Consider the following 14,363-nt stretch of genomic DNA (forward strand, 5'->3'; position numbering starts at 1 on the left):
CATTTGGTCACTGTACGGACATAAGTGAATACTAGGTACAATTGTTAAAAGAGAGCGAGATGTGGTGTCACCACTTGTCCTGTAGTAGACCTGAAAATGCATATGAGTGTACCAAGAGAGTGAAGATGAGTTAGTCTGAGTAAAAAGCATGTTCATAAGCGATCTCTGTCTTGCTTGCGTCTTTACAAAGACATAACAAGCACTCACCTATCTGGTACAGTATATAACTAATTATGTTTTCATTTCCTGGCAGGAATGTAGAACATGTTATCTATGTTAATCAGTGTCATGTACACACACATGAGGAAACAAATACTGAAAGCTGATACTCATGTATGTTGTTTTTCAAGGAAACTAAGAAGTGTGATCAGAAACATTCTTCATGTTCTTGTGTTCAGCTGGTAGAACCAGTCAAACTATAGAAGGAAAAAGAAAATGTCCATGTAGTCGTCTGTATTTACCACATTACTCACAGTGCCACTTCATCAAACACTATGGCACATCCTGCGCTACTGCTGCTGATCAGCTTGACTGTTTCTGGGAGTCAAGCCGTAACTTTCCAGGGGGGATCTCTGACCTTCATGCCTGGAAACAGATATCCAGATGGAACAGTGGAGGTAAGTCCAGGTTAATACATTAGAACTAAATTAATATCTCTGTAATCTTTTAACTGTCACCCCCTTTTTTGAGCATAGATTTTAACTTAAATGGTTGTAATTCATGAATGCTTAGGAAAACAGACTAATGTTGGTCTCTTTTTAAAGAAGACACTCAGCAGACTATTGCAGAAGTGAAAGCAGCTTCAAAAAAATTGAAAGTGTAAAAAAGTATATCAGTTTTCGGCATGAAATTCAACATAAGTTGTATGTGTTCCTGGCAGATGCACTTTTACTACAGAGAGTCTGGTAAACTGCCCTGTGATCCTCAAGTCTCATGGGTCTGTGATAGTGGCGACTGTGGCGTTCTCACATACGCACAGCCTGAGGTGACGGATCAGGACCAGTCGGGTCAGATCCTCTGGTGCCAGTCCGAGCGTCACATGACCACCAATGTCACTGGTGATGAGCCCTTCACTCTGAGGTAAGATCATGTGAAAAAGAAGTAGACTTTTGCATACAAGAATACTTAATGTGTTTTAAAAGAAACATAATTCAACATTCAGACACTACAATTAAATGGTAATGTATTATAGTTTAGATTTATATTAAATTCAATTAGTTGAACTACAACTACAACTTAAAGGATTAGTTCACTTTCAAATGAAAATTAGCCCAAGCATTACTCACCCTCAAGCCATCCTAGGTGTATATGACTGACTTTCTTCTGTTACAACCAGCTCTCAATTGTAACATGAACAAGAGGCAATACAGATGGGCAAGTAAAGAAAAGGAATGATTTATTTAACAAAATAACATATTTAACAAAGTATTCAAACAATCAGTAGTCAGTATATGAACGTTAGTAGTGAAGAGTTCATGGAATAGGATGTTAACACAAAATCAACAGAAAAACAATCGGAGTCGCTCAGTCAAGTGCAGTCCCATCGTAACGCGCTTCCCTCCAATCCACAGCGCTGGAATTCTTATAGCCCCAATAATGAGCCTCAGGTGGAAAAAAACACACCCCCACAAACATCATACCTACAAACCAAACACAAAAGGAAAAACACAGGCCCAGCACTGACTGGGACCTAACATTAGCCCAAGCATTACTCACCCTCAAGCCATCCTAGGTGTATATGACTGACTTTCTTCTTTCTGATGAACACAATCGAAGAAATATTAATAAATATTCTGACGCATCTGAGCTTTATAATTGCAGTGAACATGGGTCACGACAAGAATGAGCTGAAGAAAGTGCTTCCATCCACATCCATCCATCATAAACGTACTCCACACGGCTCCGGGGGGTTAATAAAGGCCTTCTGATGCGTTTGTGTAAAAAAAAAAAAATCCATATTTAACAAGTTATGAAGTAAAATATCCAGCTTCCGCCAGACTGCCTTCTGTATTCAAGTTATGAGGAAAGTGTAAACTGGCATCGTGTCAGTTACACTTTTTCCGTAAGTTGAATAGGGAAGGCGTAGGATGTAGCGTAAACTTTTTGAACTGTGAGAGTTTTACACTTTCTTTGTACGTTGAATATGGAAGGCGGCTCGTGCGGAAGCTAGCATCAGAAAGAAGAAAGTCATATACACCTAGGATGGCTTGAGGGCGAGTAAAGCTTGGGCACCTTAAGTAAGACTTAAGTACATCTTTATATGTAATTTCATAATTACTTCTATTGTCTTTGAGATATGAATAAAGTGTACTGCTGAATACTGACAAGCATTTATGGTAAAATACAATATACTTTAATGTAATTTCTATTGTCACTTGGATTACACTTTATTTTATGGTGTCTGTGTTACAGAGTATTTATACATTTAAGTACTGAGTAATAATAATTAACCACAAGTACTTACTATAGGGTTAGGTTTAGGATTATGGTTTGGTTTAGGGTTAGTTGCATGTAGTTACAGTAACTACATGTAATATGTGCAACAAGGACATTGTAAAATAAAGTGTTTCCGAAACTTGTGTCATGTATTTGTAATTACACATTTTGTAATGAAGAAGTTTCAATGTACTACATTTAAATATATATTAACTTTAAATGTAATATCAGTTAGAAATATAATCAAGTACTTTCAATGTGATTTAGCAAGTTAGTCAACACATCAAAATAATTGTACTTCTTTAAAGAACTACAAAAATAACATAATTTAAAATGTAGTTTAAAGTAAAATGTTTTACAAGTGTACTTAAGTGTGTTACATAAAAAGTGTACTCTCTTTAAGTACACTTTAAGTAAGTGGCCTTTTATTTAATTAATAAATTAATTTAATATATTGTCTAAAAGTTTTTTTTTTTATATACTTTTAAGATTTGAAATACACTAGAAGTGCATATTCAAACAATTAAGTCATTATATTGACAGCATCTTAAATGTAAAGCCTTTTAAATATGTAGAATTTTTTGTTTTAATGTTTACAAATCCAGGACAGCTATTTTTAAGTGCATAACATAGAAATTTGGTCTGAGAAAGACATTTTAATGGCAAATTTCTTTATATATTTGTTACAAATAATTATTTGTAATGAAATCCAGAAGGGTCTAAGAATATTAATGTTATTTATTATTATATCAATAATTAAATAAAATTAATGTATTATGAATTAATACAATAAACTCCACTCATTAATTTCATGAATTCAATATTGTATCAACCTTAGAGGATTCATAAACATTTTTATATCTCTAAAATTGCCATCAATGTGCTAATATATGCCTATACAAAGTATAAATGTATGTGTGCTACTTTTATGTACAACTAGTTGCCAATATTAATGTATCACAATTTTTAAATATAAAAAATTACATAATAATAGAATGTTTTATTATTAAAAATCTTTTTCAGTGGCTCTGGTTGCTGCTGGGTAAGTAATGTTCATAATGTTGGTGAATGGACACTTCGCAGCGTTGTTGACACAAGACAACGTTCAGACACTAGGACTGCAAACAGGTCCCCCGTTTCAGCAATAATACCAAAGATAAGGTTTGTGCTTTTAAAATGTCAATTTTTTGAGGATTAAATATGTTTGTGACCGCCAGACTGTACAATATATTTCACTGTTGTCACTTCAACTATCAAGAAAATAGCTGCATCTTTGATAATGGTCTTTCCTCAGGGTTCCTCAGAACTGTTTTCAGCGTCTTCAACTGCTGGCCCATGACCCAGATGGAGATGATGTGAGATGCAAGTGCCCATCTTGCCATCAACACCCAAACATAAATCTCGATGAGGTAACAGTTTCTAATGATACACTCCCATGAAACGTTCAGATACAGATTAAACAGGAAAATGCACTTTACATTGGCAATTTAAATAGTTGATTTCAGTACTGTGGATGACAGAAATGTATATAATGTATATAAAAATATTACTATTTCATTCAAGTCAAGTCACCTTTATTTATATAGCGCTTTATACAATACAGATTGTTTCAAAGTAACTTTACAGTGATAAACAGGATATTAATAATTGCAAACAGAATAATTTTTTTTTGTAAAGCAGCTCTAAAAGAAAAGTGTCATTGTTCAGTTGAAGTCGGTTCAGTGTTAATTCAGTTCTATTGTAAAGATCATCAATTATTAAATTAGTTAATTTCAGCTATAAACCAGCTCTGCAGAAAACAGTGATTAAAATTCATGTTAAAAGTATTACAAAAATGTGTGTAAAAAAAAAATCACAAACAAAACAAAACAACTTGAATTATTCTGCTTATATGTTAACTCGAACTTTCCCGCCATCTAGAGTTAAAATGAACCTAAGGACTCGTCACCATGGTTGACATGACCATAAATGATAAAATTACTTCCTTAAAGTGACCATCGCAAGACCACAGGATTTCCCATTTGTCATTTTAGGTTTCAGATGAGGGCTCGCGTATCTTCTGCTGGAATTCACCCAGCATGTTCAATGTTTCATACTGTTGTTGAACAATTTTCAGTTGACAAAAACTCCATAAAACAGTTTTAAAAGTTGTGAGTTGTGAAAATTACGAGATCTAGGACCTTTATACAATGCATGCTATTGTAAAGACTGTACGTCTATGGTATATCAGTTAAGGTTTTAATTTCTTGAAAGGAGTTTAGAACATGTTGTCTGTGGATAATCTCTTAATCTTGATCATATATCCACATCGGGAAATAACACATTAATACTGATACTGTTCAATATTTGTGTGATGTGTGATTCGCCGTGAGTGAGCGACCTGCTGCCTAAGCTGCCTAAGGCACTACAAATCAATTTTCAAATGTCTTTTTAGTTTATTTTGCCATGTCACAAACTGTGATATTGTGTTTTTTTTTGTTTTTTTTTGTGTCTAGGACTCATGTACTCTGAGCAGTAATGGTGCATTGGACCTGGGACTGCATGTTTTTGAGTTCATGATGGAGGATTATCCTGTATCAAACATCACTTTGACGAATGAGAATGGGATCTCCTTTGTCAGAAATCCTTATAATCAGACCACCAACATTGACTCAACTCCACTCAGTCAAGTGCCTCTGCAGTTTGGAGTTGAAAGTGAGTGAGAATCATGTGGATCAGTGGTTCTCAACCTTTTTTATTTCCATCCCCTTTGTCCACAACAAAATTCGATGGCCCGGCACACTTCTAGTTTCTGTAAATTAAGTAACAGGATTCTAGATGTTTTATGACCTGAATGTTTTTCAAGGCTCTTTTTAACCACATATACATGACTGGATTTAAAAAACAAAACAAAAAAATAGATAGTCAAAAGGGTCCAGTATTGTTTTGAATTTCACTGTATGGACAGCTAAAATATCCTTAAAAATATCTTCTTTTGTATTCTGCTGAAGAATATATTTTAAAAATCATATGGATTTTGAATGACATGAAGTGATATAAAATTATGTTTCTCCATTGACAGCAACAGTACTTCCGGAACCAACACTGATGAAAAACTTCACTGTTGCACTCTATTAGAAAAATGTGATGAAATACAAACTAATAGAACAAGTGCCATTTGCTGTCACAGACTAGTCCTGAATGACTAAGGCTTTAGCAGTAGTTCTCATGTATTGTGTAGCTCCAGCTCAACATTTAAATCATTCTACCCTGTTTCCACTGTTTTGTAGTCCTAACACCAGTCCATAGTTGTGTACCAGGGGTGAACAGGCCAAGTTTACTGACACCAACTCCCTTACATGGAGATGTACATCATGCAGCTGTGGGATGTGTTCACATTATTTCCCTCCGTGCCCAGAGCTCGCACAACAGGTCTGAAATATGCATTGTCTAAAACTAAACTAAAAGTATTCCTGCCACAATTTTCCTTAACATATCCAAAGTTCAATCTAATAACATGCATTTTCTATCAGATGCAGGTCCGGTTCTACAGGGGTGCTAGAGGGTGCTAAACACCCTCAAACAAAAGCAAGAGCACCCTCAGCCTCAGTTGATACAGTAATAATCTAATACTGGTGAAACTGATTTGGCAAACACAGTGCCTATTTGTGTTTACAATATGTTTTTACAGTTCTGAGCAATGAGCCAATCACAGACATGTCTGTTGATCTCGTAAATGTAGTGACCAATCAGAGGTTTTTTTCAGTGTAGAGTTTTGCACACTTTCAACTTATAACATTATAACAAAGTGTAGACATAATGTAAATAAGATTTTCACTGTACAGTTTAGACCGCTTCATTGATTATAACAGAAGTTTTCGCAAGAGTGCTGCAGAACTGAAGCGAGTGACAGTTTTCTAGTGATTACAAAGGGAACGCTGTTTGCACGATTTTTATATATGACCCTTCTGAATTTGAATAAAGGTGTTGTATTTCATGCTGCTAAGAGGACCAACGGCCACATACACATTTAAATACAAGATTCACTCTTGAAATTGCAATTATCGATAACCATAGTAATGGATGAGACAAAGCTACATGTCAAAAATACATAGCTGTGCATTAAGCAATGTACAATGCTGACTGGATCGAGTCTCAGTACCGGCAGGAATTGTCAATGGGGGCAGTTAATGTACAGTGCTCTCTTCCATCCTCAATACCACAGCTGAGGTGAGACCCTTGGGCAAGGCACCAAACTCCCCGGGCGTAAATGTAAAATGGTTGTCCACTGCTCTGGGTGTGTGTTCACGGTTTGTGTGTGTGTGTGTGTGTGTGTGTGTGTGTGTGTGTGTGTGTGTGTGTGTGTTTGGATGGGATAAATGCAGAGCACAAATTCCAAACACCAGACTTGGCTACATGTAATGTCACTTTCACTTTCATGCTTTACTAGAGCACCCTCCCTAACTTCAGAAGCACCCGCAGTAATTTGATGTGTGTTGTTGAAAAATAAAGTTTCAACCAACATGTTTTGCATGTACAGATTACTAATCTACTGGTTATCTAATCTTTCAATCATTCTTGTGTAGTATCTTGGACTTCCAGGTCAGTGGTCCGTGGAACATATCAAAGAGCTTGAGGAATGCAAGTCAAGGCGTTACCGAGGCCACGCTGACATGGACACCACAGGAATCAGACCTGCATCATCATGTACCTGTGTGTTTCGCTGCAGAGACACTTCAGAGGTAAAATGAGGTCTGTTCTTAAGCTCACTGGTAATTCAGGATTGATAAGAATTTTTCCATGACCTGTCATTCGTCTTTCTCTCCATAATTAGTCAATCAGAGATGCGGTGCATTGTGATCATTGTGGCAGAGTCGAGGGTTCTCTCAGGTAAAAAAGATGTCTTAAATGTCTTAATGTATAAAAGATTATGTAAACAGTTGTTAATTTTTCAGTTTCTGTCATTGCTTTTGTATTGTGAAATATCTAGTTTTGTCATGAAACTCTAGAGCAGGGTTCTCCAAACTCTGTCCTGGAGAGCCACTGTCCTGCAGAGTTTAAAATAGAGGAGGCACACTAAATTCTAGTGGTTTGGGGATCTCCTGCTGAGGATTCTTATTAGTATTATTAGCTTAACTCCTTTAAATTGGATTTTTTGCAGAAAATTGACAGAAAATTTAAAGAAAAGGACACATACTTCAAGATAATACAAAAACAACTTCACTTACCTAGTCTATCACTTGAAGCAAACATCCATCCTTCCTTAAATTAAAATGTAGAATGTTAAAAGAGCACATTGGGCCATTTAGTGAAGCTAGCTGCTGTAGCTTATATTTCGGACTTAGGCGTTTTACCAACTGAGGCACAAGACAGAGCCCGGCTCTGGATGTGCCTCCTCCTCCCCTTCTCTATCCCCTTAGTGGTTGTAATGACATCGGCAGATTCGGCATGTTTGTGAAAGAACAGCAGTGCTTTTGATTTCAATAACATGTTATGGTGTTGCAGCGGTGAAATTACAAACAAAACATACACATTCTGAGACATGAAATGAAACGAATAACTGGGAATTTTATTAACATTAAAACATCCTTCTCCCATTTTCTACTCACAATTTTGGGTAGGCTATGCCTCCCTTGCCTCCCCTGGCGAGCCATCACTGCTTTCCAGTGTTGCCAAGTCCATGATTTTCCTGTGGTTCTGGTTTTGTTTACGCAAACCTGGCAACCCAGAGTTCCTCTGCAGCCCTCCACCTCCCCCAGCTCCCCTTGCCTAGATCTGCTATGGGATTAATGTATGTCTATTCTGCAATAATACCTTACATGTTCAGCAGCTTGTCTGTGTATCTGTTGGCAGTAGAAAGTCCATATTTTCTCTGCAGCAGCAGCATAGCAGATTTAGTCCGCAAGACCAAATACATTAACATTGCCAGATTCATTAACATCTTTATGACAATATACAGTTACAGTCATAGTGCCACCTGTGGACAACAGGAAATGACATGTTTTACACTGTGATTAACTCCTCATAGAGATTTAACCAGATCAACATCATATGTTGTCAGTCTAATCTTAAGACCTTAGTGATGATAAATATCAAAGATCTTGAGTTTTCGTTGGAGGGTGTGTCCATGGCAGCCTGATAAAGTCTGATGTTTCGCCATGAAAGAGGAAGCTGTTGTAACTCAGGCATATAGTGTCTGATGTGCCTCAAACTTCACATGTGTGATAAGAGTCATGAAAATAAGTGAGATATTTTAGATTTTGTCTGCAAAATGTTTGCCATTTCCAGACGTTGTACTTTAACGAACTCCTCCTAGAGCTTTAATCAGATCAATGTCATATTCGGTCAGTCTAATCTAAAGGCCTTTGCAATGTTATATTGCGAAGATCTAGAGTTTTCGCTGGAGGGCGTGTCTGTGGCGGCCTGACAAATTTCGATGTTTCGCCATGAAACAGGAAGTTGTTTTAACCACGGCATACAATGTCCGATCTGCCCCAAACTTCACGTTTTATTAGAGTCTTGGCCTGAAGACATCTACATGACAATATTCAGTTACAGTTATAGCGCCACCTGCGGGCAACAGGAAATTACATGTTTTACACTGATTAACTCCTCATGGAGATTTAACCAGAACCACATCATATATGGTTAGTCTAATCTTAATACCTTAGCGATGTTAAATTGCGAAGATATTGAGTTTTCATTGGAGGGCGTGTCCGTGGCGGCCTGACAAAATCTGATATTTTGCCATGAAGGAGGAAGCTGTTGTAACTCAGGCATACAGTGTCTGATCTGCCCCAAACTTCACATGTGTGATAAGAGTCCTGGCCTAAAGATACCTATATGTCAATATTCAGATAGTCATAGCGCCACCTGCTGGCAAAAGGAAATGGCATGCTGTAATTCGCTCCCTGAAACACATTTCAATGTGCCACGAAGTACAAAACATACTAGAAATATGTTAAATCACGCAACACGTGGCTGAGTGCTAATGTATGCGATTAACGCTATGAAACAGGAAGTTGTTGTAACTCAGGCATACAATGTCCGATCTGCTCCAAACTTCACGTTTGATAATAGTCCTGGCCTGAAGACATCTACTTGGCAATATTCAGTAACAGTTAAAGCACCACCAAATTAATTTGCCATAATTCTACTGTATTTACTCGCATACATGCATGTCGCCCACTGTTCACTGTTTTCCTAAGGCCACTGGGTGGCGGTGAGCCCAGATGCGAGGGCCCTTTCATCGCTGCTTGGAGCTTTAATTGTTGTTGTAATTTTTTATTTAGATCAATTAATAAATGTATCCTATCCTTCAAGGTGAAGCAGAGGTCTTCTGTGAGGAAAACAGTATCAGCGTTGCAGTAAGCAAAGCATCCATGAAGGGGATTGATCAAAACTGGCTCCAACTGAGAGACCCCACCTGCTCTCTTACTTTCAATGACACGCATATCCTGGGCACGGTGTCCCTCAACACCTGTGGTACCACAATGGAGGTAAAAATACTGTGGTCTATGTTCTCCAATTTAAATAGAATATTTGCTATGCTACCCAGATTACAAAAATATGTTCAAAAAGGCCAGTTTTTTAATGCATTAAGAACATCTCTTCTTGGTTACGTGAATGTTAGAGGTACATTCCATTCTATCATTTTTAAAACATTATGAAAACGTTCTATTATTATCATCGCTGAGGAACGTTAATGAACAAGTTCTGAGAAATTTCCCTTTTCCCTTTTCCTTCTAATGATTAAAGGACTTTCTGAAAATAATGGTCAAAAAATGTTTTCTCCCAAGACTTAGTTAATCAGTTGTATAATATTCCAAGAATTATGTTCTAAGAACATTTTTTATTCACATTATAAGAACATTCATCAAAAAAAAAAAAAAAAAAAAATCATCATATGGATGCTCTATGAACATTACTGTCACCAGTGTTGGGGTAATGCATTACAAGTAACACAAGTTACGTAATCAGATTACTTTTTTTAAGTAACTAGCAAAGTAATGCATTACTTTTAAATTAGAGTTACTTTTTAAAGTAATTCGAGTTACTTTTTTCCCATTTATTGACTGATGCCTCTCCTGTCTCCATGTTGAGAGAAGTCTGGAGTAAGGTGTTTTCAGTATTACTCAAAATGAATAAAAACAGTGAAATGCAAACTCAGAATATTATGCAAACCTGCAATAATAAAACACTTTTCCCAACACTGATTGTCACAATGTTTTCTGCTAACATTACAAAAAACGTTCATCATACATTAATAAAAAAAAAATATATATATTATTAAAATATTAATAATGCTATTAATAATGTTCCATAAACATTTTTTTTTAAAGAATTTTGTCCTAACATTTATATAACCTTTGAAAAATCCTGTTAGATTTAAAGTTATTTTAACTGTCAGCCGTATAATATTTATGTCTGTTTTCTATTTCTGCCTGATCTTTTCACACACCTACTTCTTCAACACCAATCAGGATTCAGGAGACTTCATGGTTTTCAAAAATGAGATCAATTCTTTTGAGAACCCTAATGAAGTAATCACCAGACGCAGTCAAGTTAAAATTGGCTTCTCCTGCCAGTACCCCAAAGTAGCCAGTGTTTCAAACCACTACATCAACAAGAAGTCAGACTACATCTTCACTGAATCCAGCTTCGGCACTTTTAGTTACTCATTTAACATTTTTACTGACAATAACTTCAGCAGTCCAGTGGATCCCAGTCTATATCCACTGGAGATAAATTTGTTGGATATGCTCTACATGGGCATTGCAGCCCATTCTGCTCTCCCTGAGGTCCAGCTCTTTGTGGAGTCTTGCAGGGCCACTCCAGATGACAACCCATACAGTGCTCTCTTTTATGACATCATCAAAGAAGGGTGAGACTGCTAAAAACCTTGCATTAAAGTGTGGTAAAACCTCTCTTCTATATCTGTTCCACATTATTCTTATTTTGTGGGGAAAAAAAATATTTTGTCTTAACCAGACATGACAAGTGTCTTGGTTTACAGTATATATTATTTAAAGTATTTAATGTTACTGTAAATTTGACACATACTGTATAAAAATGTGTAGTTACTTTAATTACATAATTCAAATTTGCCTGCAACAGCAGGCAAAGAAATTAAAGAAATACTTTACAGAACTCTTTGAATCTGCACCTGGAAACTTTTACAGTGCTAAACCGCTTGTTCACTCCGCCTTTCAACTACATTTGTGTTTAAGAAAAAATGATCTGTTAATTGCAATATAATTTGCATGGCAAAACATGATTGAAACTTAAATTGCACAGTTATTGCGTTTACCTTAAATAATCGATTAGATTGAATAACTAAGATATTTAATCAATAATTGCAACAAGTCTATGTGATCATTGTGTTCTTACAGGTGTATTTTGGATGACACAGTTGAGGTTTATCATAGTGATGCAAGAGCGTATGACTTTGGGATCCAAGCTTTCAAGTTCACAGGCGGCTACAATGAGGTATTACAGAATCACATAGTTATGTTATAAATTCTGTTGAGCAGGAACATCTAACTACAATGCACTCAAATTCTGTTGACAGGTGTATATTACCTGCTCTGTAATTCTGTGTGCGGAAGGAAGTTTAAATTCCAGATGCGCACAAGGCTGCCTCAGGGAACCCGCACACAAACGCAGACGAGATGTGAGCAAAGAAACCGCTAGGCATTACATCACGCAGGGTCCCTTCCATGTGGCGAGACAAACTCAGCATTCTGGAGCAGGTATATTAGTAATGTCTTAAATATTAATGTGCTCAAATGATTCTGTGTCATGATCGTTCATATAACCACATCTTTCTTTTTTTTAGCTTCAGAAAATGGTGGTTCTCTTCATATCAGCACAGGCACCGCAGTCTTTGCAGGACTCTTTATTGTCTCCATTGTGGTGCTGGTTGGAATGTGGGTGTACAACAGCAAAAAAACAAGAGAAACTGACCGCACGTATCTAATGTCCAGCTTCTGAAGAACATATAAACATTATAAATGAATGTCCAATTTTCTGTTCATGAATCCTCTCTGTTATTGGTAATGAAAAATATAATTAAAGTGTGGTAAAATCTGCATTACTTTCTGGCAGACATCGTACATCTCTAAAAGTTGCACATACATGAAAGGGTTTGTGTTTTAGAAACTGTTCATATTTTGATAGTGTGTGTATCTGATTCTGTCTGAAGGTAAAAACTTTTACAGGTGTTTTACAAGAATAAATGAATAGTTTAGAACAATGAATATTAAATCAGCAGCATAATTGCCTTTGCCTAGTATTTTACTCTTTTCAACCCTTTTTCTTCTTCTTTTAAACACTATTTAAGGATCATCCAGTAACTTGATGCAACCATGTTGCCTGGGAGGTGCAAAAAGACCTAATATGTAAATTTCACAAACAAAAATCACAAACAGCTGTTACCTTGGTGGATATTTTACTATATCAGAAGTACATAACCAGAAAAGTGTTTTTGATGTCATAAGTCCAAAACTTTATATAGTGATCCCGGTTTTATGACATCACAACAGACATATGAAGAATAAAGTCAGTTTGTCTCTTTTTGACTTTTTTGTTAGAAGTGCTGTATCTTTTGACTATTCACTAATCCATGTTAATTCTGAGGACATTTAAAGTTCTGTAACTACTGTATCTGTAATATTTTACTAAATGTAATTCAGTTTCTTTCTTTCCATAAAAGTTCATTTCATGGAGTCAGATAAATATATATTTTGGCTTATTTGTGTCTCAGTTATTGTTCTAAATCAGCTCAAACAAGGTCTGACCCCAATAATTATGGTGACCCCGACATGATCTCACATCTTTCTAATTCTGCCAGTTTTAATCACACAGTGTTCACAGATAATAATCCACCTAATATACAGACATATTTGCTTTTACACCTTTCCTGCTAATAATTCTGACTGTTATGAGTTTGGTCTCTTTTTACTTAAATAGTTTCATCAGGCAACTTAAATGAACACACTTTATTAATTTCATTCTATCTTTAAGGTTTGCATGAAACACCAACAGTACTTGATAAGTATTTTACTCAGGCAAAAAGACCTAAATCCCTAATGAAGGCACACCAGGCACTACAATAAGAAACTTATTCTCATGAAATGATGCTGCTTCAGTGCTGTGCGTCACTTACTATTGATTTAATTAGCAGGATACTTCACATAACCTCTTTTTATATTTGATTTGTTATTTGATAGGCACTTTTTAGTCTGTATTGATAGTCAGGAGTGAAGAATATAGTGTGGGTGCAAAATAGTTTTGACCAGTCCAGGGGCAGAGTCTAAGCAGGATGGTGAAATTGACAGAGCCTGCAAATCCCCAATTCTTTTTTTTAGCAAAGTAATGGCCATGAAAATAAAACATCTTTAGAGTCAGAAGGATGAGGTCCATGGATGAGGTGGGCGATCAGAGGGTGCTTCCTGACTGGAGCCCCATCAATCAGGGCATGGCAAGCCGTTATGGCGGCCACAAATACCATGAGAGTAGCGGGCATGCTGATAATTTTTTCCTTCAGAAACTTCAGCACTGAAACAATTTGGCAGTGAACTGGGTCTACACAGAGTGTTGTACACCACCTTTCAAAGACACTCCATTTAAGGACATAGATTCTTCTTGTGGAGGGAGCCCTAGTGCTCAAAATAGTCTGTACAACATCAGCTGGAAACACATCATCCCTCAGTTGGTCCCATTCATTTAAATGGCCAAACATGAAGGTTCCAAAGCTCGGGCTGGTGATGAAATACTGTCCCCTGTGCCTAAGACAGAAGGTCCCTCCTGTTCAGGATCTCCCAGAGCGAGCCGTCGAGGAGCGATATTATCTCAGAGAGCCAACTTCTGGTCAGGCAACAAGCTGCCAGCAATAAGAGGCAAGACCCTTGTTGTTGGACCTTAGCCAGGAGTCCCGGGAGCAGATC

General features: G+C 36.7%; 1 protein-coding gene across 2 annotated transcripts; it reads left to right on the top strand.

Moving 5' to 3' along the window:
- Window positions 1–402: 402 nt before the first annotated feature.
- Window positions 403–13,168, top strand: LOC127506459 (CUB and zona pellucida-like domain-containing protein 1). 2 transcript variants are annotated; one of them, XM_051882988.1, is made up of 13 exons: window positions 403–617; window positions 881–1,080; window positions 3,460–3,597; window positions 3,731–3,845; window positions 4,932–5,130; window positions 5,706–5,847; window positions 7,002–7,157; window positions 7,250–7,305; window positions 9,739–9,914; window positions 10,899–11,299; window positions 11,808–11,904; window positions 11,987–12,167; window positions 12,254–13,168. In XM_051882988.1, the coding sequence occupies exons 1-13, from the start codon at window positions 495–497 to the stop codon at window positions 12,406–12,408; spliced, it is 2,139 nt and encodes a 712-aa protein (XP_051738948.1). In that variant the 5' UTR covers window positions 403–494; the 3' UTR covers window positions 12,409–13,168. The 2 variants fall into 2 exon arrangements, with proteins under 2 accessions (XP_051738948.1, XP_051738949.1); XM_051882989.1 differs by having other exon boundaries at window positions 5,706–7,157.
- The last annotated feature ends 1,195 nt before the right edge of the window (window positions 13,169–14,363 follow it).

The sequence above is a fragment of the Ctenopharyngodon idella genome, chromosome 23, assembly GCF_019924925.1.
Source record: "Ctenopharyngodon idella isolate HZGC_01 chromosome 23, HZGC01, whole genome shotgun sequence".
NCBI classification, from domain to species: domain Eukaryota; kingdom Metazoa; phylum Chordata; class Actinopteri; order Cypriniformes; family Xenocyprididae; genus Ctenopharyngodon; species Ctenopharyngodon idella.